This window comes from Bos taurus, chromosome 7, assembly GCF_002263795.3.
Source record: "Bos taurus isolate L1 Dominette 01449 registration number 42190680 breed Hereford chromosome 7, ARS-UCD2.0, whole genome shotgun sequence".
In the NCBI taxonomy this organism is placed as follows: Eukaryota; Metazoa; Chordata; class Mammalia; order Artiodactyla; family Bovidae; genus Bos; species Bos taurus.
The window spans coordinates 14,299,611-14,325,377 of record NC_037334.1 but is presented as its reverse complement, the minus strand read 5'-3'; the positions used below and the strand labels follow the sequence as shown (position 1 = coordinate 14,325,377).

General features: G+C 39.7%; 1 protein-coding gene and 1 pseudogene across 4 annotated transcripts in view; one reads left to right on the top strand and one right to left on the bottom strand.

Annotated features, from left to right (window-relative positions):
* On the top strand, window positions 10,222-11,072 carry OR7D15P (olfactory receptor family 7 subfamily D member 15, pseudogene; annotated as a pseudogene).
* LOC100139345 (zinc finger protein 26) overlaps window positions 10,427-25,767 on the bottom strand; it is a 37,259-nt gene continuing 21,918 nt past the window's right edge. For 2 of the 4 annotated variants that reach the window (XM_024994885.2, XM_024994884.2), the window contains exons 3-6: window positions 25,182-25,308; window positions 24,457-24,537; window positions 23,544-23,626; window positions 10,427-23,062 (exon numbers count right to left, since the gene is read on the bottom strand). In XM_024994885.2, coding sequence (XP_024850653.1) covers window positions 21,176-23,062; window positions 23,544-23,626; window positions 24,457-24,537; window positions 25,182-25,308 — 2,178 coding nt within the window. In that variant the 3' untranslated portion in view covers window positions 10,427-21,175. The remainder of the gene's footprint in view (window positions 23,063-23,543; window positions 23,627-24,456; window positions 24,538-25,181; window positions 25,309-25,767) is intronic. The other 2 variants (XM_059888562.1, XM_059888563.1) reach the window with 2 other exon arrangements.

Below are 25,767 nucleotides of genomic sequence, written 5' to 3'. Positions count from 1 at the left end.
ACCTGTCTGTTCTCAGCTCCCTGGAGCCCTTAGTCTCCTATATTGATAAACCTGTCAACCCGAGATATGGTCTATCTCCTCTATTCAATCAATCTCATATTTAACGTTTATTTTTGCCTTCTTTGTATGAAGTTAGGACACCGTGCTAAACTTAAATTATTGACTCCTTTGAGTATTCTAAGTAGTGACATTTTCCTGTAACCTTTGTATATATTGTGTTCAAGTATGTATTTCGATTTTTTATTTTTTCGATCTTACCATACCGTCTAGGGCCTCCTAGCTGAGAAACAGCTCTGATAACCAGGCCTTCTTCACTCATTCAGAAATAGTTCTGTTTTCTCCTTAATCATGTTTTCTGTGTATTTTAGTGGGTGGCCGCAGAGGAGTTTATAAAGGTATTTTGAAATCCTACTTGTTAGCACATTTACGAAAATTGCTTATGTGCCTTATCAAATGTGTTTTATGCGTCTGTTAAACTGGTAATTGTTTTGCCATGTTAATGTTTCATCAACTGCAAATGAAATTCACTTTTTACATAGCCAGAGGACTCTCTTCTTAAAAAAAAAAAAAAACAAAAAACTCTGGGTTTTCTCCTAGCCTTCCTTAAAAATTCTCTTCTAACTCTAGGTTACATACAGATTTTCTAATTTTCTTCTAAAATTTATATTTTTACGGACATTTTAATCGTGAAAGAATGTGTTTTGGCATGTGTTATGGGGTAGTGGTGGAGAAGGAAATGGCAACCCACTCCACTGTTCTTCCCTGGAGAATCCCATGGACAGAGGAACCTGGCAGGCTACAGTCTGTGGGGTCGCAAGAGTCAGACATAGCTTAGTGACTAACTACTACTAAAATTCGCATTGGAGAAGGAAATGGCAACCCACTGCAGTATTCTTGTCTGGAGAATTCCATGGACAGAGGACCCTGGCGGGTTGCAGTCCATGGGGTCACAGAGTCAGACACAACTGAGTAACTAACACACACACACACACACACACACACACACACACATGGGGTAGTGGATACAATTATGTTTTTTCCTCCAGAGAGAGGATCCTTGACATACTAATTTGAAATTCCACCTTTATTCAATAAATTCCTGTATATACTTAATTCAGGTTTTAGACTCTTCTGTGTCAGTACTATTTACTTGTACCTGTATCAGACTCTTTGATAACAACAGATTTATGTTATTTTAAAACCTAGTTGTAAAAATATAATGGAATTTTGGTTCCATTATAAAGTACCCTTTGATTGTTACACCCCCATATTCCTAGACACTTAACATCCATGCTGCCATGATTCCACCTTCTGTCTCTATCCATTTACCTTTTCTAGACATTTCATGTAAATAAGATCATGAAACCTTTCATCAGTAATTTTTTCAAGATTCATACGTGTTGTAGCATATATAATTTCTTTGTATTTCAGAATGATATTCCATAGTATGAATATTGGAGAAGGTAATGGCACCCCACTCCAGTACTCTTGCCTGGAAAATCCCGTGGATGGAGGCGCCTGGTGGGCTGCAGCCCATGGGGTCGCTAAGAGTTGGCAAAATTGAGCGACTTCACTTTCACTTTTCACTTTCATGCATTGGAGAAGGAAATGGCAACCCACTCCAGTGTTCTTGCCTGGAGAATCCCAGGGACAGGGGAGCCTGGTGGGCTGCCGTCTATGGGGTCGCACAGAGTCGGACACGACTGAAGCGACTTAGCAGCAGCAGCAGTGAATATATTGTTTTATTTACTTATAAATTGATGAATATTTGGATTGTTTCCACTTTGTGCATATTATGAATAATGGTGCTATGAAAACCCATATATATTCAAACATATTTTCATTTCTCTTGGGCCTTGTTGTTAGGGTTATCCAGAGAAACAGAACAAATATGTATGTATTTGTTGTATATATCTCCTATTATTATCTACTAGGGAAGGAAGGAAAACCATATCAATTAAGGAATCAAAATAATAATGACTGCTTTTATTGATGACTGCTACTAAATCCCATCAAACCTTCCTGAGGTACAACATGATATGTGTCCCAGAACTTTCCTCTCAATAGGTGAAAAGACCTCAGCTCATGCTTTCTATGGGCCAGAAATGGTCCTAGAGAGATTAACATCCCTTTATGTCTGAGTTGCACACTTCTGAATACAGAGCAGATTCCCTCAAATGTCCCATAATTTGGTATCAGAAGTTTCAGGGCAGAAAGCAGGAGGTGTTTGGCATGTGCGGAGATTAGTCCTGGGTGTTCATTGGTAGGACTGATTTTGAAGCTGAAACTCCACTACTTTGGCCACCTGATGCGAAGAGCTGGCTCATTTGAAAATACCCTGATGCTGGGAGGGATTGGGGGCAGGAGGAGAAGGGGACGACAGAGGATGAGATGGCTGGATGGCATCCCTGACTTGATGGACATGGGTTTGAATGGACTCTGGGAGTTGGTGATGGACAGGCAGGCCTGGCGTGCTGCGGTTCATGGAGTCACAAAGAGTCGGACATAACTGAGCAACTGAACTGAACTGACTGGCAAGGTGTCTAGCTGGGGCTGAGCAAAAAAGTTGTCACAACTTCCATTGAAATAATTACAGGACACATGGCTCAAGTAACAGCTGTAGCAAGAGGATTTTGAAATGGTGCTTGCCTTATCCTAATAATGCTAGACTGGGTGACTTACACAATGGAAATATATTTTCTAACAGTCCTAGAGTCTGGAAGTTCAACGTCAAGGTCCCACCAGGGTTGGTTTCCTCTGAGGCCTGTCTCCTTGTGGGGTCCAGCAGCTGACCTCTCAAAAGCCAATAGACAAGTGAGATTGGTGGAAAGGAAAGTTTGCTTTACTTTGGATGCTGGCAACCAGCAGGGGGGCAGGGGGAGGGCAGATGCTTAGCAGAAGGCTGACTTCCTGCACTGACAATCAGTGGGCAAGAGCTTTTATAGACAGAGGGAGGGGCCTACATGCAGATATAGTACAGTCAGCTCTGATAATCTCCTTGAAATTGGTCATGTGGTGTCCTAATCAGATTCATCTTGTTTAAGTAGTTAATCTTCAGTTGCAGGATTGGTTTGTTCCCATTTCCTTGATGGCAGTTCTTGGAACTGCGACAGTTTATATCATGACTACAGTCTGGTCATCAGGTAGTTAACTTCTTCCACCTGATGTGCAGTTCAGTATCTACAAGATACCTTACAGGATACTGCTCAGGGTATCATCTATAATAGCCCTTGAGGAGGAACTAAATGTCCTTGACTCTGCTTAATATGACTATTAACTATTATTACTTGGCCTCCTTTGACAATTTTCCTTTGTTTCTGCATTTTTTCATTTCTCTGATTAAGCTTATTCTTTGGCTAAAGTTGTTCCACAGACAAAAGGTAGGCTGAGGACATGGGGGGAGCACAGACCATAACGTCCTGCTCCATTTCACTTGGATTGCAGATGGCCACTGTCATGCCGATTCTGAACCTGGTCCTCCCTTCGTGCAGGTTTCCCTGGCCTCTCTGTGTGTTCTGACTTCCACTTCTTATAAGAACACCAGGGCAATTGAATTAAGGTTCACCCTGGTGACTTCATGTTAAAATTAACTACCTTTTGAAAGGCACTTTCTCCAAATACAGTCACATTCTGAGGCCCTGGGAATAAGGATATCAACATAAAATTTGGAGTGAACACAGTTCAGTCCATAATAGTACCCAAATAAGTGTAATATTATTAAATAAGTGTAATATTATTGTTAGTCATATGAAAAACATGCTGAAAAAGAGGAACCTGATGCTATGTTGACTGCGGTGTTTTTCTCTTTATATTTCTTTACACTGTTATTAGATTTGGAATTTTTCCTTAGAGACAAAAATTACCTAACAGCTGCATGTCATTAAAAGATATATGGAAAACAAGACATTCTGAGATTAACAGATGAACTGCAGCCATTATACAAATTTTTGATAGTTAAAAATGTTCAATTTGTGTAGGTGATGTTTCAGTTCAGTTCAGTTCAGTCGCTCAGTCATGTCCGACTCTTTGCGACCCCATGAATTGCAGCACGCCAGGCCTCCCTGTCCATCACCATCTCCCGGAGTTCACTCAAACTCACGTCCATCGAGTCGGTGATGCCATCCAGCCATCTCATCCTCTGTCGTCCCCTTCTCCGATGTTTAGTATCTGGCAAAAACTAGAAAAGAAAAAAATTTTAACATTTCTCTGCTTCCAAGTTCATTTTTTTTTCTTATTTTTTCCTTTTTTTCCCCACAAAAGATGAAACCAGTTTCTTTCTAATGCTAATAATAGCAATGGTTTGATTGACTCATGCCTTTAAACATTTATTAAATATTATCTTCTAGGTACTGGTATAAGACTTGGAACAAAATAAAGGCACAAATTTCATTGAGATTATATTCTACTGGGAGAAAGGAAATAAAATAATACATAAATAAATGGTAAAACCAGACTTTGTGATAAATCCTAAAAAAAATAATTAGGAAAAATATCTTAATATGTTATTACTTAACTATCTAGAACAATTCCATGTGTGGATCTGTTCACGTCGTCTATGGTGTTACTCACTCTGATATAACATGTTTGAGGAAAAGGAAGGAAGGAAGAAAAAAATGTAGGTTTGTTCTTGGAGAGGTTAAGTTGGATGTGCCTGTGAAACACCCCACTAATATCTACTTGGCAGTGGCATGTGTTGGTTTGTTTCTTGGCAGTAGTAGGGAGAGAGAATTGGATTTTTATAAAGAAACAGGCCAAAAAGACAGTCATACTTGGCTGAGCCTTACTTAGGATGCTTCTGTTCTTGGTTTGTCCCTCACTTCCCAAGAAAAGTCATTTCCAACTCCTGACCCCCATTAATCACAAATAAGCTCTCCAGGAACACTGTCCATGTTGTTGAAGATCCACTCCAAATGGCTAATAGGATTCATTGTAGCGAATCCTGTGCTGTGTTGCCCATTTCTCCCTTCAGAATTAAAGTCTTATTTTTCCAAGCATAGAGATCAAGATCCCTGAGCCGTCTCTATGATAACTGCCCTCAACTAAAGAAAGCAGCCTCACCCGAGATTACACCACTCAGATCTCTTGCCGTGGGAGCATAAGTGACCACCATCTGTATCCACCACTGTGTTTGCCCTGAGGTTGCTCCTGCTCCCAGCCACTGTCTGAGGAAATGGCAACCTACTCCAATAGTTTTGCCTGGAGAAGCCCATGGACAGTGGACAGAGGAGCCTGGCGGGCTGCAGTCCATGGGGTCGTAAAGAGTCAGACATAACTGAATGACCAGTAGTTTCACTTTTCAGCATAGCTTGAAGTTCAGTGGCAGGAATTCCCTGGTGGTCCAGACGTTAGGACTTGGCACTTTCATTGCCACGGGCCCATATTCAGTCCTTGGTGGTGAACTCAGACCCTGCAATCCAGGCAGCATGACAAAAAAAAAAGAAAAAGTTCAATGGGACTTTTGTCATGTCTCTAGAACTGCTACATTTTTGGTGTCCAGGCATCCAAAGCTGCAAAGGCCATACGTATGTAGAGCTGGAGCACAGACTCCTCACATGTCTTACCAGGAGTGATATTACAAGGGTTCACTTCAGCTTCCCATCCTTGATTTCTGCATCCATATCCTATAAGCTGGAGATACAGCACATTATGCTATCTGTTGGTTTAGAAGTGTATGGTGCATCCTGTGAAGTATGTATGTACCCAGACATGCCTGTGTATTTAAAGGCTTGCACTACATACCATCATTCTTCTTGAACTTAAATGTATTCCAATAACTTCCCTTAAATTTTAGTTTTAACCCTCCCATTTTAGATACTCTGTTTATTCTATGTTTTATCTCTGTCCTCCCCTTTCTTGATAAACTTTACAGATGATTTGTTTGTCACATTGTATCTCCTCAATACTCTTTTCAGCTGAATCTACCTGGTTAATTGTGGCCCCTGCCCCTCAGCATGTGCTGTGCTCAGTCGTGTTTGACTCTTTGCAACCCCATGGATGGTAGCCCGACAGGCTCCTCTGTCCATGGAATTTTTCAGGCAAGAATACTGGAGCAGGTTGCCATTTCCTACTCCAGGGGATCTTCCAGACCCAGGGATAGAACCTGCATCTCTTATGTCTCCTGCATTGGCAGGCGGGTTCTTAACCAGTAGCACCACCACCTGGAGCCCTCCCTAATATCAATAAAGGACTCCATGTTTTAGTTCTTGTAGGAATTAAACATTCCTTAGGGGATACCTGGTCACTTTGAAGTCAAGTCAAAGAATTTCTCCTTGGAGAACATACCTTTTTCTCCCACTGCTGCCTACACACACAACTTTGGTAATGAGGAGAATATAGCCCTTGAGATAACAACATGCACTGTTGCCCCTTTGCTATAATTCTGTGACCCCAGCCTTGGTGAAAACCCAAATGGGTTTCCGCAGGGCTGACTGCAAATAACAAGAAAGCTTTGCTGGTAAGCATCAGAGACGGTGTTCCAGTAAAGGCTGGTGGAGTGAGAAGGAAACAAAGCGAGATGGTGGGTATTGGGCTTTACCTCTAGAATAATGAGGCTGGGACAGTCCCATAGTTATTTAGTCTATGAAGGGGAAGTCTATAGTTAGCAAGTACTTTAGTTCTCTATATTGATGTTTCACCTTACCCACCTCACTGTGTCCACGATACCATCTACAAACAATGTAATTATTACTGACATTCAGTACTCATTTCATTGGCTCATTTTACCATTCTCTTTAAGTGTTTAAGAGAATATCAAGGAGTAGACTGCGTTGTCCTCTTCATGAATTAAACACAAAGATTTAGTGTTTAATGTAGAATATCCAGTTGGCTGTAGTCTTAAAATGTATATTCTTTACTGACTTAAGAAATGATCCTTAGCTTCCTTATCTAGTGAGAGGCTCTGTCCTGGCTGCTAACCACAGTAATGGCTCTTACATTCCCTCAAATGCATTTTAGACTGTAATTATGGTTATGATTGCTCTCCGCTGACCTATTTTTGAGATAAATTATGATAGCAAACATTCCAGTAATAAGCAGAATTACATTTTTAGAGTAAGAGTTACTTGTTCACGATATATTATTCTTTTAAAATATATGTGTGAGTGTACTCTAATTTTACTATTCTATGTCTATATTCAGGCATATAGTGGGCTTGGAGGGTCCTTTGTGTGTGTTACAGTTGATACTTAATGGTCTCAGTCTTTATTACATATCTAACACTTGCCTGTGTTGAGCACCTAAAATGTGCTATGAGCACCTAATATGTGCTACTAGCACCATGTAGGTCACTGGAAACACAATAATGAGCAAAAATGGTCACGACCTCTGACCCACAAATAAATATAAAATTACCGACATGAGAGTCACATCAAGAATAGTACAGGATACTTGACTTGTGGGCCTCATGCTCTGTCCTCCTCACCCTCACCCTGTCCTCATCTCACTGGATGCTCATATCCCGTCCATTACCAAGCTCACCAATCCCAGGGCAACTGTGAATTCTGTTCTCTCAGGCCAAAATGCTTGCCCTTCCCTTATTTCCTCTGATTAGCAATTACCTGTCCCTCTTCTCAGAGCTCAGTATTCTTATTGCAGAGTGGTCTTTTCTATCCACCTCTCCAGACTAAATTTGCTCTCAATGATTTTTTTTTCTCTTAATTGTATTCTCGGCAGCTGTTCACATGACCCTGCCCACTCTTCCTCCTGAGTGTACTATTGTTTAGTAAATTCTCACTTTATTTAAAAAAATGTTACTTGCATTCTCTAGGTATAATAGTACTGAGCATTTTTTCTGTCATGGAGACTGTAAACATTTATAATCATCCTAAATTTGTCTTTTTTTTTTTTTCAGGATGACTTTGAGAGAGCTAAAGCTTAGGCAGTTACCCTCAAGGAGAAGGAAGAGGAGAGCATTCTTTTAAAATTCCTTTGCCTTAGTCACGAGGGACATGGCTCCCTTAAGTTTTGTGTTAATAGTGCAGTAATGTATCTCACCTTTCTTTAGATCAGGAGCTCATAAGTATGCTTTTCTTAGGTTCTATGTTAATAATTTTAACAATCTATTTTGCCTGGGAACCTGCCTCTCAAGCAACACCATATCTCACCCAGAACGTGTTCCTTCTGGCTTATCTCACTGTACTAATGTTATCTCAGGATGCATGCCTTGGGAAAGGGTCTGGTAGAAATTTTACAAACTTGAGGTAGTCTTTATATCTATTCTCAGCAGCCAGCTGAAAGGTATATAAAACCCTGCTAAAATTCATGACGTGGGCACTCTTCTGTCCTTTGCAGTGTCTTTGCTGGAAGCTTTCTCTATCACTGTTACTTTAATAAACTTTGCTACACAAAGCCCTGAGTGACTGAGCCTATGTCTTTTGGTCCCAGAATGAAATCTCCTTTGGAGGCCACGAATCTGTTTGACACCGATCACCATGCTAGGTCATCATCTTGTTTGACTTTTTTATAGAAGCTTGGAACATTTTACATTAAAATTTTCTAAATAGTGATATGTATATTATATATATAATGTGTGTGTGTGTGTGTGTGTGTGTGTGTGTGTGTGATTAGTGTGGCATTTGGGATCTTTAGTTGGGACATTCCAACTCTAAATTGTGGCATATGGGATCTAGCTCCCCTGCCAAGTTTCCATCTTGGTAACCCTCTGCACTGGAAGTGTGAAATCTCAACTACCAGGGAAGTCCACAGAATGATCTTTGATGGCTGCCCCTGTTTAAGGGGAATAATGATCAGTGATACTCATGCAAGACATATTGTTAGACACTGACATTTATCAAATGCCTGCTATTTGTCACAAGAACCATGCTAGGAAAATTACATGCATCATCTCATTTAATTAACTCATCAGTCTTACAATGTAGGGGATATTTATTATTCCTGTTGTAGGGGTGAGGTATTTACAGCTAAGACAGGTTAAGAAACTTTGTCAAGGTCACACAGACCTTAAGTTGGTGAAGCAAAATTCTATTCAAGGAACTCTCACTCAAGATCCCATTATCTGAATGACATCTCTATAATTTGAAAAGTTATGTATCGAAAATATTAATAACTGTCATAAAATAGTAATAATAGCAGCCATCACTTCCTGGGATCCTCCTCTGCCACAAGGGTCTTTTTAATTCTCACAAAGAAGGTAATAACCATTTTTTTTTTTTTTTTGGTTGAACTGGACCTTGTGGCTTCCTGTAGTGCTTTCTCTAGTTGCGGTGAGCAGGGAATACTCTTTTTTGTGGTGCATAGGCTTCTCATTCTGGTGGCTAATCTCATTGCAGAGAGCAGGCTCTAGGTGCGTGGGTTTCAGTAGTTGTGGCACACAGACTCAGTAGTTGTGGCACATGGGCTTAGTTGCCTCATGGCATCAGAATCTTCTGGACCAGGGATTGAACCCATGTCCACTGTATTGGCAGATAGATTCTATCCACTGTACTAGCAGGAAGTCCTGAGTAACCATACCTTTATAAATTAAAAAAAAAAAAGGCAATTTAAATTAAGCATTAACTGTCACAATAACAGGGAGGATCAAGTCATAGAATTAATTTTGTCTGAGTTGGGATACCATGTCCTAAAAACTATTATTAAACTATTTGAATGAAAGAGCTATAGAGTTTTAAAAAGATTATCATTTAGCAATATTAAATATCTTTAATCATTTTGCAACTGTCATACTATAAAAATCAGTTCATGTCTATAGCTGCATATAGAATTAGAACCAGTGAATAAACAAGTTCCTGCTGTACAGCACAGGAAACTAAAATTAATATCCTGAGATAAATCACTTAAATCACAATGGAAAAGAATATGAAAAAGAATATGTATGTATAATCCACTTATTCACTTTGCTATACAGCAGATATTAACATATTATAAATCAACTATACTTTAATAAAAACAACAAAAGAATTAGAACTTGTGATAGGAGATAAAAAAATTTTCAGCTAAATATTTTAGCTGAAAAAACATTTTAAATGCAAATGGTCCTACCATTTGACTGAGTGAATCACTATCACAAGAAGGACTAATAGAGTGTAAAGGATATCAACCAGAAGGTGGAATCATAACCGATAACTAGCTGAGTTGGCACTTGGCTATTAGGTGAAACTTCCATTTGTCTTGTTCCCCAGCAGACACACAGCTACATGGGAGCAGGAAACCATATGGGAGAATCAGTTTCTCCTCCTGGACCTCTTAGATCATCCTAAACTGCAGCCCCTCCTCTTTGGAGTGTTACTGTCCATGTACCTGGTCACCATGCTTGGGAACCTGCTCATCATCCTGGCCATCAGCTCTGACTCCCACCTCCACACCCTCATGTACTTCTTCCTCTCCCACCAGTCCTTTGTTGATAATTTGCTGTGTCTCCACCACTGTCCCCAAGATGCTTGTGACATTCAGTCACAGAACAAAGACATCAGGATGTTTCACTCAGGTTTATTTTTTAAAATGATTTTTGCAGGAATGGATGGTCTTCTCCTGACCAGAATGGCCTATGGTTGGTTTGTGGCCATCTGCCAACCCCTGCACTACATGGTCATCATGAACCCATGTGTGTGTTGCCTCCTGGTTCTTCTGATGTGTTGGTTCATCATTTTCTGGTTGCTCTGATTCATATTCTGTTGAGGCGACTGACATTCTGTACTGACGCTGAATTCCACATTTCTTCTGTGAACTGGCTCAGATTATCAAGGTGGCTTGCTCTGACGCTTTCATCAATAACATCTGCTTGTATGTGGTCACTGCCCTGCTGGGTGTGTTTCCCCTAACTGGAATCCTCTTACTCCCAAATCATCTCCTCTTTAATGAGAATGTCCTCTGCAGCATGAAAACATAAAGCTTTTTCCACCCGTGGGTCTCACCTCTCTATGGTCACCTTGTACTATGGGACAAGCCTTGGGGTCTATTTCAGTTCTGATATGACCCATTCTTCCCAGAGAAGCTCTATTGCTTTTGTGATGTACACTGTGGTCACCCTTACGGTGAATCCCTTCATCTACAGTGTGAGGAACAGGGATGTGAAGGGGGCTCTGGGAAGGTCCCTCAGCAGAGCTCCTTGTCTATGATGGGTCACTGGCCTCAGAACTAAATGGACATCACGAGGCTCAAAGACACATTGTGAAGTTAAACATTTTCGTCCTTTTTTGACCCTAAAAGACATGCTTCGTTTCTTCTATTCTCAAAGCTCTAGACATTTATTTGTTGTATCAGTTTCTCCTTAACACCCTCATCAGAAATTCCTTCTTTTCTTTCCTATTTGCAGACCACACATTTCTATCCTGGGCCAGCTTTCTTAGAGCCATTCCAGTGATTTCCAACATTAGATTTGAAGCACTTATATCAAATGTGGCATTGTTTTCCCCACAATTATCCTCTCAAATGTTGATATTTGTCTCCTTAATTTGTTGTGTTTTTCTATAAAAGAATAGGAATGAAAATCACACAATACTGATAATTAGCTTCACACTTCAAGACTGTTCTTATTTTTTTATGTTCAGTCATGTCCAATTATTTGTGATCCCATGGACTGTAGCACACCAGTCTTCCCTGTCCTTCACTATCTCCCAGAGTTTGCTCAAACTCATGTTTATTGAGTTGATGATGCTATTTAACCATCTCATCCTGTTGCTCCCTTCTCCTCTTCCCAGCATCAGAGTCTCTTCTCATCAGATTGTCAAAGTATTGGAGCTTCATTATCAGTCCTTCCAATGAACATTCAGGGTTGATTTCCTTTAGGATTGACTGGTTTGATCTTGCTGTCCAAGGGACCCTCAAGAGTTTTCTCCAGGACCACAGTTCAAAAGCATCAATTCTTTGGGGCTCAGCCTTTTTTATGGTCCAACTCACATCCACACAACTACTAGAAAAACCACAGCTTTGACTAGATGGACCTTGGTCAGCAAAGTGATGTCTCTGCCTTTTAATATGCTGTCTAGTTTTGTCATAGCTTTTCTACCAAGGAGCAAGCAATTTTGATTTCATGGATGCAGTGATCATTTGCAGTGATTTTGGAGCCCAAGAAAATAAACTCTGTCACTGTTTCCATTTTCCCCCCATCTATTTGCAATACACAGTAATAACCATAATAATATTGCTCTGTAATAAGGCATGCTGAATACAAAGGTAACACTTTTCAATTCACCTGGAGACAGTCCAGAAAATTTTTTTTAAAGTATATTTAACAGGTTTATTGAAGGATCATTTATATATCATGAAATTCAGCCACTGAAAGCATAAAATCAATGGTTTTGGTTAATTTATAGTTATACAACCTTTAATACAATCTAGTTTTGAACATTTCTATTACCCTAGAAAGCTCTCTTGTGCCCATAGAAAAAACTTGGTGTGGTGTACACTGGAACTTTCTGTATTGTTTATTTTCTTGGGAAAATCTGAACTGTTTCAAAAATTAGAAGTTTATTTAAATAAAAAAAGTGACACTGTAACATTCCATCAATGTCAATCACCAAAGACATAAAATTCATTCTGTCCTATTAGATGTCAGGAAAGTTCTAACTCTGGGAGGTGAGTGTGTGAAAGGGTACAGTAGGGGACAATGGGGGTGGTAGTAACATTCTTTGTTTTGGTCAGTGTGCTGGTCACATGAGGCTGTTCCACAGTGAAAATGTATGGAGGTAAACACTCATATGTACTTTCTGTATGTAGTATTTTATTTCAATAAAAAATTAAAAGCAAAAAAAAAATATACAAAGTCCAAATGATCTATTAGGGATATAGGAGGTAGATAATAAACTAATGATAAATATAACAGTTCAAAAGTGTTATGGGAAAAGTGAAGCAGGCAAGAAAAAAAAGAGAATGTACTACAGACACATGCACAATGGCAAAGTAGTCTGGGGCAAATAATGGCAGAAAAGGAAAATAAATATACCTTTTTACCAAAAAATATTAGAAAAACAATGTTATGATCCCCCACCTCCACCCAAAACCTTTTGAATACATTTTAACTACTGGGCAACTTCAAGAATGTTTTGGTTGAGAACATTCAATTGAAATAGGTCTGCCCTCTCCCACTCACCTTTGTAGATGGGAAGTGGCAAGTCAGACTTGTTCCAAAATCTGTGTATTGTATGGGTATCCATAGATGTGTGTCTTCTCAGAGAACCACCACTAGGAATCCAGTCTTCAACAAAATAAAAAACCAAAGAGCAGTCTAAAATGGTCATCTCCAATGGTATTAGAATGACAAAGGTGGAAAGTTCCACAGTTCTTATGTGTGAACCAAACCCACCATCATGATAACACCATAGATGAGAAGTATAAAGCCTGAAACAACATACATCAAGTTTGTGAGTCTGGCATTAGGATCTGCATTCTTTTGGAAAGATTTTGTGTGTCATTTGTAAACTGTGAAGTCACACACAGACACACACAAACAGCTATCTGTTTCCCAGTAGAGATTCCGTTTAATATCACATTCCTCAAACTGGGAAACCTTGTACTGAACAAGGTCAGACATCTGTTTATTTTCCTGCTGACTGCATAGGATTTTTACTTTTTGTTGTTGAGATATATTTCATGTACAATGAAATGCTCATTTAAGAATTCAGGCAACGAGTTTTGAAAACTGAACATACTTGAGTAAACACCAGCTACAAAAAGATACAGAATGTAATCTTCCCCCGAAACCAACTGTCTGTTCTAGTGCATCCCCTCACCTCTATCCCCAGACAAGCACTTTTAAGTTACTAAAGACACTATTCAGTACACATGTATTAAACCCTTACTCATTGTCATGAATGTCCTGATTATCCCCTATTGCTTAGAGAAACATTATGGAGAGAAAGATGATTAAGTCCCCCTATGGAACAATGTACTATCTCTTTTATTTCTGTCAAACATTCCTTCATATGGTTTATAGAAATATTAAGTGGAGACACATCTAACCTTTCCTATTTTGAAGGACTGGAATGTTTTATCCAATTAATCCTGTATGTAAAAATGCTTTAAAGTCTACATTGTCTCATTAGGATCTCCTTTTGAGAGTTTCTGCACATCATGGGCATTTTCTGTATCTTTTGATTACCAATGGCATAGAACCTTGCACAGAGGAACCCAGTGACTTGTGACTAACACATACTGCATTTCTTCTCACGAATATTTTTTTAAATTTATTTTTTAATCGAAGGATAATTGCTTTACAGAACTTTGCTGTTTTCTGTCAAACCTCAACATGAATCAGCCATAGGTGTATATCCCCTCCCTTTTGAACCTCTCTCCCATCTCCCTCATCCCACCCCTCTAGGATGATATAGAGACCTTGTTTGAGTTTCCTGAGACATATAGCAAATTCCTGTTGGATATCTTCTCATGGTTATTAAAGGATACCTAGATATTGCAAAATCACTCTTAACATTGTTTGATGCAATTACACAGTCCCCTGTGGCATGTAATAAACATCCATGTAGAGGCAAACACAGAAAACAGAAACATAAATTTAAAATGCTCTAGTGCTATAGACAGCTTCCCTGGTGGCTTTATATCGAACTGAAGGAATCTCCATAGGTCAAAACTCCAATTTGTACTTTTCCCCAAGTCCCTATGAATATCATCCCTGTGCATTTCCAATTCATGGTGTTCAAAAGGGCCAAGTCTAATATATAGTTCCAACTCCATAACTTAACTAGAGGAATTTATTTCATAAAGACCAAAATAGAAAGTATAACAGTGGTTACCAGAAATAGACTAAGGGACAAGAAGAAGTTACTATTTAATAAGTATCAAGTAGCAATTTGGGATGATGAAAAACATGAGATGGATAGTGGCAATTGTTGCATAACAATAAGAATATACTTGGGAATTCCCTGGTAGTCCAGTGGTAAGTACTCTGTGTTCTCATTCCCAGGGCCCAGGTTTAATCCCTAGTTGGGAAGCCAATATTCCACTAGCCTCATAGCAGCCACACCTACCCAAAAATGTATACTTAATGCAACTCGACATAACTGCATACTTGGAATACCAGACCATCTGACTTGCCTCTTGAGAAACCTATATGCAGGTCAGGAAGCAACAGTTAGAACTGGACATGGAACAACAGACTGGTTCCAAATAGGAAAAGGAGTACATCAAGGCTGTATATTGTCACCCTGCTTATTTAACTTCTATGCAGAGTACATCATAAGAAATGCTGAGCTGAAAGAAGCACAAGCTGGAATCAAGATTGCTGGGAGAAATATCAATAACCTCAGATATGCAAATGACACCACCCTTATGGCAGAAAGTGAAGAGGAACTAAAAAGCCTGTTGATGAAAGTGAAAGAGGAGAGTGAAAAAGTTGGCTTAAAGCTCAACATTCAGAAAACTAAGATCATGGGATCTGGTCCCATCACTTCGTGGGAAATAGACAGGGAAACAGTGGAAAGTGTCAGACTTTTTTGGGGCTCCAGAATCACTGCGGATGGTGATTGCAGTCATGAAATTAAAAGACACTTACCCCTTGGAAGGAAAGTTATGACCAATTAGGTAGCATATTCAAAAGCAGAGACATTACCTTGCCAACAAAGGTCCGTCTAGTCAAGGCTATGATTTTTCCAGTGGTCATGTATGGATGTGAGAGTTGGACTGTGAAGAAAGCTGAGTGCCGAAGAATTGATGTTTTTGAACTGTGGTGTTGGAGCAGACTCATGAGAGTCCCTTGGACTGCAAGGAGATCCAACCAGTCCATTCTAAACATCAGTCCTGGGTGTTCTTTGGAAGGACTGATGCTAAAGCTGAAACTCCAGTACTTTGGCCACCTCATGCGAAGAGCTGACTCTGACTCATTGGTAAAGACCCTGATGCTGGGAGGGATTGGGGGCAGGAGGAGAAGGGGACGACAGAGGATGAGATGGCTGGATGGGAGCACTGACTCGATGGACATGAGTTTGGGTAAACTCCAGGAGCTGGTGATGGACAAGGAGGCCTGGCGTGCTGCAATTCATGGGGTCACAAAGAGTCGGGCACGACTCAGCGACTGAACTGATCTGAACTGAACAATAGTTAACACAGTAAATTTTACATAATGTACATCTTACAATAGTAGAAAATTGTGAGTAGAGAATTACTAACAGTAGTATTTAATGGATCCTCCAGAAATAACACATCTGGGGAAAAAAGTTTTAAAACCAGCTTGATTGGCAGTGCTCTTAGAGACTCAGCTGTATAAAATATCACTGCAGAGGACCCTAAAGTGCTAGAGGTTTTTTCAGTTCAGTTCAGTTCAGTTGGTCCATCACCAACTCCTGGAGTTTACGCAAACTCATGTCCATCGAGTCGGTGATGCCATCCAGCCATCTCATCCTCTGTTGTCCCCTTCTCCTCCTGCCCCCAATCCCTCCCAGCATCAGGTTTTTTCAAATGAGTCAGCTCTTTGCATGAGGTGGCCAAAGCATTGGAGTTTCAGCTTCAACATCAGTCCTTCCAATGAACACCCAGGACTGATCTTTAGAATGGACTGGTTGGATTTCCTTGCAGTCCAAGGGACTCTCGTCTTCTCCAACACCACAGTTCAAAAGCATCGATTCTTTGGCATTCAGCTTTCTTTATAGTCCAACTCTCACATCCATACATGACCAAAGGAAAAACCATAGCCTTGAATAGATGGACCTTTCTTGGCAAAGTATCTCTGCTTTTCAATATGCTATCTAGGTTGGTCATAACTTTCCTTCCACGGAGTAAGTGTCTTTTAATATCATGGCTGCAATCACCATCTTCAGTGATTTTGGAGGCCCCCAAAATAAAGTCTGACAGTGTTTCCACTGTTTCCCTGTCTATTTCCCACGAAGTGATGGGACCAGATCCCATGATCTTAGTTTTCTGAATGTTGAGCTTTAAGCCAACTTTTTCACTCTCCTCTTTCATCAACAGGCTTTTTAGTTCCTCTTCACTTTCTGCCGTAAGGGTGGTGTCATTTGCATATCTGAGGTTATTGATATTTCTCCCGGCAATCTTGATTCCAGCTGTGCTTCTTCCAGCCCAGCGTTTCTCATGATGTACTCTGCATAGAAGTTAAATAAGCAGGGTGACAATATACAGCCTTGATGTACTCCTTTTCCTATTTGGAACCAGTCTGTTGTTCCATGTCCAGTTCTAACTGTTGCTTCCTGACCTGCATATACGTTTCTCAAGAGGCAAGTCAGGTGGTCTGGTATTCCCATCTCTTTCAGAATTTTCCAGTTTATTCTGATCCACACAGTCAAAGGCTTTGGCATAGTCAATAAAGCAGAAATAGATGTTTTTTCTGAAACTCTCTTGCTTTTTCCATGATCCAGCGGATGTTGGCAATTTCATCTCTGGTTCCTCTGCCTTTTCTAAAACCAGCTTGAACATCTGGAAGTTCACGGTTCACATATTGCTGAAGCCTGGCTTGGAGAATTTTGCGCATTACTTTGCTAGTGTGGGAGATGAGTCCAATTGTGAGGTAGTTTGAGCATTCTTTGACATTTTCTTTCTTTGGGATTGGAATGAAAACTGACCTTTAGCGGTTTATTTAAAATGGGTATTTTAAATGAATTAAGTAAACCAAAACTCAGATTCTTAGAAAATGTTAGTTTTTTAAAAAACTACTAAGTCAGATTGTAAATGGAGAAATGTAGCATATGAAAAAAGAGAATATAAAGAAACTGGTTAGCTGGTTATTTCAAGACTTAGTGCACTGAACAAAACATCTCACACAAAACATTATTCTTTGTGTGTGATGCACCGGGACTTCAAGGTTGTAAGGGGCTTTTCTCCATTTGTGGTGCAATAGCTTAGTTGCCCCACTGCATGTGAGATGCTTGTTTCCCACCCAGAGAATGGATCTGTGTCTCCTGAATCTCCTGCATTGCAAGCTGGATTCTTAACCACTGGACCACCAGGGAAGTCCCACAAAACAGTATTTTAAAATACTCACATGCAGGGTCACTTCTGTAGGCAGCCTGCTGGGGGAGGTCAGCAGTCTCACAAGTACAGCTGCCTCAGTCATACAAAAACAGGAATTCCCTGTTCACAGGCAGGTACCAGAGAGTGGGTCAAATCCAATGGGTCATGCAAGGACAGTAGTGGACAGACATCACTGACAGTCAGTGCTGGTGGGGAAAGGTGAACTTTATTTAAAAAATGTTTTTTAAATTGGAGAGTAATTGCTTTACAATATTGTGTTGGTCTCTGCCATACAACATGAATCAGCCATAAGAATACCTATGTACCCTCCTTCTTGAACCTCCCTCCCAACACGCACACTATCCTACCCCTCAGAACCAGGTTGAGCTCCTTGTGTTGTATAGCAACTTCCCATTAGCTATCTATTGTACACATGGTAGTGTATATGTCAATGAGTGAGTTGCTCAGTAGTGTCTGACTAAGTGGTTTTCCAAGTTGCTCAGTTGTGTCCAACTCTTCGGGACCCCATGGACTGTAACCCACCAGGCTCTTCTGGCCCTGGAATTCTCTGGGCAAGGATATTGGAGTGGGTAGTTGTTCCCTTCTCCAGGGGATTTTCCCAACTCAGGGATCAAACCCAGGTCTCCCGTGTTACAAGCAGATTCAAATACCGTTCTCTTAATTTGCCCCACCTCCTCCCTTTCAGCCTCAGTCCAAAAGTCTGTTCTCCAGGTCTGCATTTCTATGGCTTCCCTGCAAATAGGTTAAAAAATATAAGTTTTTAGGTTCCATATATATGTGTTTGGAGAAGGAAATGGCAACCCATCCCAGTATTCCTGCATGGAAAATCCTATGGACAGAGACCCAGGCAGGCTACAGTCCATGGGGTCACAAGAGTTGGACATGACTTAGCAACTAAATCACATACATAAGTATTAGTATGCAATCTTTGTTTTTCTCTTTTTGAGTTACTTCACTCTGTGTAACAGGCTCTAGGTTCATCCACTTCACCAGAACAGACTCGAGTACGTTGCTTGTATTGGTGAGTAATATTCAGTTGTATATATGTACCACAACTTCTTTATTCATTCATCTGTCAATGAACATAAAGCTTGCTTCTCTGTCCTATCCACTGCAAACTGTGCTGCAATGAACACTGGGGTACATGTGTTGTTTTCAATTATGGTTTTCTCATGGTATATGCCCAGCAGTGGGATGCTGGGTCACATTAGTTTTAGTCCTAGTTTTTGAAGAAATCTCCATACTGTTCTTCATAGTGGATGTATCAACTTACATTCCCACCAACAATATAAGAAGGTTCCCTTTTCTCCACATCTTCTCCAACACTTACTGTTTTAGATCTTTTGATGACGGGCATTCTGACCAATGTGAGATGATATCTCATTGTAGATTTAATTTGTATTTCACTCATAATGAGTGATGTGGAACATCTTTTCATGTGTTTGGGGGCCACCTCTATGTCTTATTTAGAGAAATGTCTGTGTAGGTCTTCTGCTGATTTTTTGACTGGATTGTTCTCTGGTATTTGATTTGCCTAAGCTGCTTATATATTCTGTAGATTAATCCTTTTTCAGTTGTTTCACTGCAATTATTTTCTCCCATTCTGAAGGTTGTCTTTTCATCTTGTTTATAGCTTCCTTTCATGTGCTAGAGCATTTAATTAGGTCCCATTTGTTTATTTTTGTTTTTATTTTTATTACACTAGGAGGTGGGTCAAAGAGAGAATGCTGTCATTTATGTCAAAGAGTGTTCTGCCTATATTTTCCTCTAAGAATATTATAATTTCTGGCCTTATGTTTAGGTTTTTAATCCATTTTAAATTTCTTTTGTGTATGGTGTTAGGAAGTGTTCTAATTTCATTCTTTTACATGAGGCTGTCCAGTTTTTCCAGTACCACTTTTAAAAGAGGCTGTCTTTTCTCCATTGTATATTCTTGCCTCCGTTGTCCAAGAAAAGGTGCCCACAGGTGTGTGGGTTTCCCTCTGGGCTTTATATCTTTTACCATTGGTCTATGTTTCTGTGCCAGGACCATACTGTCTTGATTGTAGCTTTGTAGTATAGTCTGAAGTCATGAAGGTTGATTGCTCCACCTCCACTCTCTTTCTCAAGGCTGCTTTGGCTATTTGGGGTCTTTTGAATTTCCAAACTAAAAAAAAATTTTTTTCTAGTTCTGTGAAAAATGCCATCAGTATTGCACTGAATCTGTAGATATCACTGGATAGTAGTCATTTTCAGAATATTGATTCTTCTAATAACATGATACATGTCTCCAACTGTTGTGTTACCTTTGATTTTTTTCATCAGTATCTTAAAATTTTCTGTACAGAGATCTTTTGTCTGCTTAGGTAGGTTTATTCCTTGGTATTTTATTCTTTGTGTTGTGATGGTGATGGAATTGTTTCCTTAGTATCTCTTATTTTTCAATGTTAATGTACAAGAATGCAAAGGATTTCCACATATTAATTTTATTTCTTCCAACTTTGCTAAATTGATTGATTAGCTCTAATGATTTTCTGGAGGCATCTTTAGAGTTTTATACGTATAGGATTATGTCATCTACAAAAAGAAGGGTGAGTCTTGACACACATCAGCCTGCAAGAAGTATTTCAAGGAAGAAGCCCCCACAAGATAGTGCTCTGTATTCCCAGCTCAGGGGAGCCCAGTAGCTCCTGGAACTGCCCTTGTAGCTATCTGGGCTCCAATCTACCTGGCTGGTGCAAAGGCATCACCTCATCTTTCATGCCACTGCAGGGACCTGGTGTGCAGGAGTCACCATCGGTTGAACTGTGTGTGTGTATTGTGATCAAGAACTCTAGGCTTTGCTCTAGAGACAAGACAAGGCAGAAGGAAACCTGAGCTAGTCTCCTTATTTTTTCCATTACTACTGAGATATGAATGATAAAACTGATCCCCATATTCCTGAAATTTACAGTGTTTTGCCAGTGTGCATACAGTAGTGAATGGTAAAGGGTGAAGAATTGGTGAATCAATCCTTTCCCATGTTTATTACCCTCAAAAGGATTCTCTCCTGTGTTGATTTTGAAAATGTTTAGTAGGGGACCTCCTTGGTTTACAGTGGTTAAGGCTCTACCTTCCAATACAGGGGGCACACGTTAGATCTCCAGTCAGAGAACTAAGGTTTCATATGCTGCACAGTGCAGTCAAATATTAAAAACAAAATGTTAAGACAGGAGTAATCACCAAGGGCTTTCCCACATATGTTCCAATGGCTTCTCTCCCAATGTCACTGTACATAGGAAGTAAGTATTGAGGAACATAAAAAGGTTTACCCACGTTCCTTACAAGAATATGGTTTCTCTCCAGTGTGCCTTCGCTTGTGCATGGTAACAGACAAAGAAGTGGTAAATGTTTTCCCACATGTATTGCACTCAAAAGGCTTCTCTCCAGTGTGAGTTCTAAAATGTTTAGTAAGACGAGAGGAAACAGCAAAGGACTTTCCACACTTGTCACACTTAAAAGGCTTCTCTCCAGTGTGAGTTCTAAAGTGTTTAGTAAGACACGAGGAGTCAGCAAAGGCCTTCCCGCATTTGTCACACTTATAAGGCTTCTCTCCAGTGTGTGTTTTCATATGTTGAGTAAGGCCTGAGGCTCGAGTGAAGGTTTTCCCACATTTTTCACATTTAGCAGTCTTCTCACCAGTATGAGATTGTAAATGTCTACGAAGAATAGAAGAAAACCCAAAGCCTTTCCCACATGTATCACACTTATAAGGCTTCTCTCCAGTGTGTGTTCTCATATGCCGAGAAAGGTATGAGGATTGACTGAAGGTTTTCCCACATGTGTCACATTTAAAAGGCTTTTCTCCAGTGTGAGTTTTCTTATGTTGAGAAAGGCCTGAGGATTGAACGAAGGTTTTCCCACATGTGTCACACTTAAAAGGCTTCTCTCCAGTGTGAGTTCTGAAATGGTTACTAAGATATGAGTAAGCAGCAAAGGCCTTCCCACATTTGTCACACTTAAACGGCTTCTCTCCAGTGTGTGTTCTCATATGCTGAGTAAGGTATGAAGTTTGAGTAAACGTTGTCCCACATATGTCACACTTAAGAGGCTTTTCTCCAGTGTGTATTTTCATATGTTTAGTAAGGCATGAGGATTGAGTGAAGGTTTTCCCACACGTGTCACACTTAAAAGGCTTCTCTCCAGTGTGAGTGTTCATGTGTTCAATAAGGCGAGAGGAACCAGTGAAGGTTTTCCCACATTCTTGACATTTGTATATTTTTATTCCAGTGTGAATTTGACTGTGAACACGAAGGTGTGAGGATGACCCAAAGGCTTTCCCACATTCCTTACATTTATACAGTTGCTCTCCAGTGTGAGTTTTCGTATGTCCAGTGAGGTCTGAGGATCGATGGAAGTGTTTCCCACATACCTTACACTTATAGGGCTGGTCTCTAGTGTGAGTTTTCATATGTCCAGTGAGGTTTGAGGATTGAGAGAAGTCTTTCCCACATTCCTTACATTTGTAGGGTTTTATTCCAGTATGAATTCGACTGTGAACTTGAAGGTATGAGGAGGATACAAATGCTTTCCCACATCTCTTACATTTGTAGGGTTTTATTCCAGTGTGAATTCGTATGTGAATGCGTAGGTATGAGGATGATCCAAAGGCTTTCCCACATGTGTCACACTGAAAAGGCTTCTCTACAGTGTGTGTTTTTATATGTTGTCTACGGCTTAGGGTTGCATCAGAGACTTTTCCAGAATCCTCATATATGTAATGTTTGTTAGCTGTGTGAGTTGGTACATGTGCCTGGAGGCTTGCTGACTGAATGGAAGCTCTCCCACATTCATTCCAATTGTCATGTCTTTTTTTCTTCTGAGCTCTCACTTGTGCCTGAAGAAAAGACCCATTAGCAAAGGATTGCCCACAATCTCTGTGTTCTAAGGCTTTCTCTTGTATGCTAGATTGCCAGTACACAGTATTTGGAGTCAGCCTGATGGCTTTTCCACACTGATTAAACATGGAACATTTTTCTCCAGTAAAGGATTCATTGTGCAGAATAAGGAAGCTTTTTCCATAATGACTATATTCATGAGAATTGCCTCCATTTTCAGTTCTCCTTTGTGTACTACGGTACAAGTAGTCACTGTCACTGAAGTCTTTCCAGCTGTGCTCACAGTCATACAGTTCCTGTCCATTGTGGCTTTGTGTCTGTGGAGAAATGGATGGATGATGATTCAAAGATCTCTTAGATTCATTAACTGATCCTACCCATCTCAAAACAGAAACATCATTACAGAGAGGATGATGATTTTTACCATCTCCGTTATATTCATACACTTCCTGCCCTGTTGATTTCTTTAAAGTTAATGATGAAATCTTTTGACACAATGAGGTGCCATATACTGTAATCATAAAACAGTTCACTACAATTTCATTGAATTGTTCTCAAAGTTCATTGTCTAATTATATACATGGGAATGATTCCTTGTGGGAAGTCTGCAGCAACTATTTTGAACCTTGGGTTAGGATATTCCCAAGTTGATCATAATCAGAATTTGTTGACAGACACTGCTATCTGGGGTGAATGCCACTCAAATATCTATCACTAATGTTCATGCTGTATGGAAATCCCAGTATTAACTAAAAGGAAAATAAGTATTTTTTTATGAATGAAACTTACTGATCTTACCATTTGTACCCTATTTGATGTTTTTTCTGGCAAAATATCCTGCTGAATTCCCAAGTCATTGGATATAAGTTGCATTTCCCATTCTAAAGGAAAAGAGAATAATAAATTTAAGACTTTGCACAAAGAAGTGGATGTTAAAGGGGTTAAAAACAATAAGGCTCATCTGTGTAAGTTTCCAATTTAACATATCTTTTAAAAAGGCAAGACACACGTGAGGAATTTGACAATGACAAAAATTAAGCAAGAATATACATATGTATTGAGTACTTGATTTAAAAGATGAGTCTATGGAGAGTAAAAAGGAAGAAAAGAGAATATTATTAGGGAAAGTTCTGGACAAAGAATATACATCTACATGATAAAACTAAGGGACTTCACTGGTGGTCCAGTGATTAAGAATCTGCCTACCAATGCAGGGGACACATGTGAGATCTCTGGTCCTGAAGCTAATATGGCATGTGCTGTGGAAAAGCCAAGGCTGTGTGCTATGACTGAGCCTGCAGTGTAGAGCCCAAGTGACACAACTAGTAAGTCTGGAGGCCCTAGAGCTCATTGTCTGCAACAAGAGAAACTATCCAATGAGAAGCCTGCACACCAAAAGTAGAGTAGCCCCTGATCGCTGCAACTAGAGAAAGCCTGCAAGCAGTAACAAAAAGCCTATATACAGCGCCCCCACCCCTCAAAAAAATATATATATATATTTAACTAATACAGAAAAAAAAGGCTATTTTGTGAGATCACAGGAAAGTCTGATTAAATGTATGTACGTATGAGAAGTTCAAGAAGCCATGGAACATTATAAACCAATATCCTCAGCCTTCTGAGAGAAAGCACATTTCTATAAGCCTCCTTCTTATAAATTCAAAACACACTGAAATTGAATTGACATGGGAAGTTCTTTATAATTGCTCACCTTGGAGGATTCCCCTCTCCACAGTTTTTAATACGTCTTGTTCCAACCAAGAGATTAAAGTAGGTTTGATTGCTTGATATCCTGTTCATGACGAAAGATATACTAATGAAAAAGTCCCTGCCAAGCATGACAAACCTTCCCATGAATCAGGTCCTATATCTAATCAAGTCATTAGAATGAATGTGGTAATAATTTTTTTTTGTTGTTGTTGTTGTGTGGTAATAATTTTTAAAGAGATAAAAAGGCAAATAGCTCCTCTTTCTGTGTGTCAAAGAGATTGTATCTGTGGTCAGTGAAAAACATATTCAAACCTATGTGAACATTTACAAAGCACTGAGAATGTTGTTAAATGGGAAATGAAGTAAATGTAAAAGAGATGTTTGGTCTCATGGAGAAGCTGCTAAACTAGTGGTTGCCAAATGCTAGTTTCAAGAATCATGCCCACTGCCTGTTAAAACAGATAACTGGGCCCAAATTTCTAAGTTTGACACTATGCCAAAGGTGAACTCTTGAGAATGCATATTTCAAACAAGAGTCATGATAATGCTGTTAGTTCTCAAAGCACATTGTTACAGAAAGTATACTGGAGTAAAACTCGTTCCTTAGATACGAGTGTCTAGTAGTTTCCATTGTGTTCAGGTTGGCATCACCCATCTTGGAACATAGAAGGTACAGCACATATATGTCCATTCCCTAAGAGTGTAATGGAATGATGGCAGCCTTACCTGCTGTGGTCAGGTTCTTGTAGTTTTCCAGCATCACATTTCTATATAGCTTTCTTTGAAAGGGATTCAGTAAAGTCCACTCTTCCTGGTTGAAGTACACAGCCACATCAGTGAAAGTCACTGAGTCCTAAACCATCACACGAAAAGTAGTTTCAGTAAGGTAAGATCTCCAACAATGTACAGTGGAGAATGAGGAAGGGAGCCCCAATATCAACAGAGGGCCTCAAGGTCTCTCATCTTCTCTTCCAGGACACAATGGTCTTAGCTCTCCTTTCTAGCTATACCCATTCGTGACTGATATGGAACCAGTAACACAGTCCTAAACAAATTACACATAATTGGGCAAGCTAATAAATAAGGTCACTAAGAAATATATACCCTCATTCTGTACCATGTCAGAACAGTCAAAATAAAACAAATGCAGCAGCAATCATGACACAATATCAGAAGATAATTACTGAAATACTAAGATTATTCAGAGTAATCCCTCATCAATATGGGAGGAAATTCAAAAGGGACTCAGACTAGATTTAAGAAGCTGTGTACATAAGTCTAACCAGAAGGAAATGTTTCCATGTGGTGCATG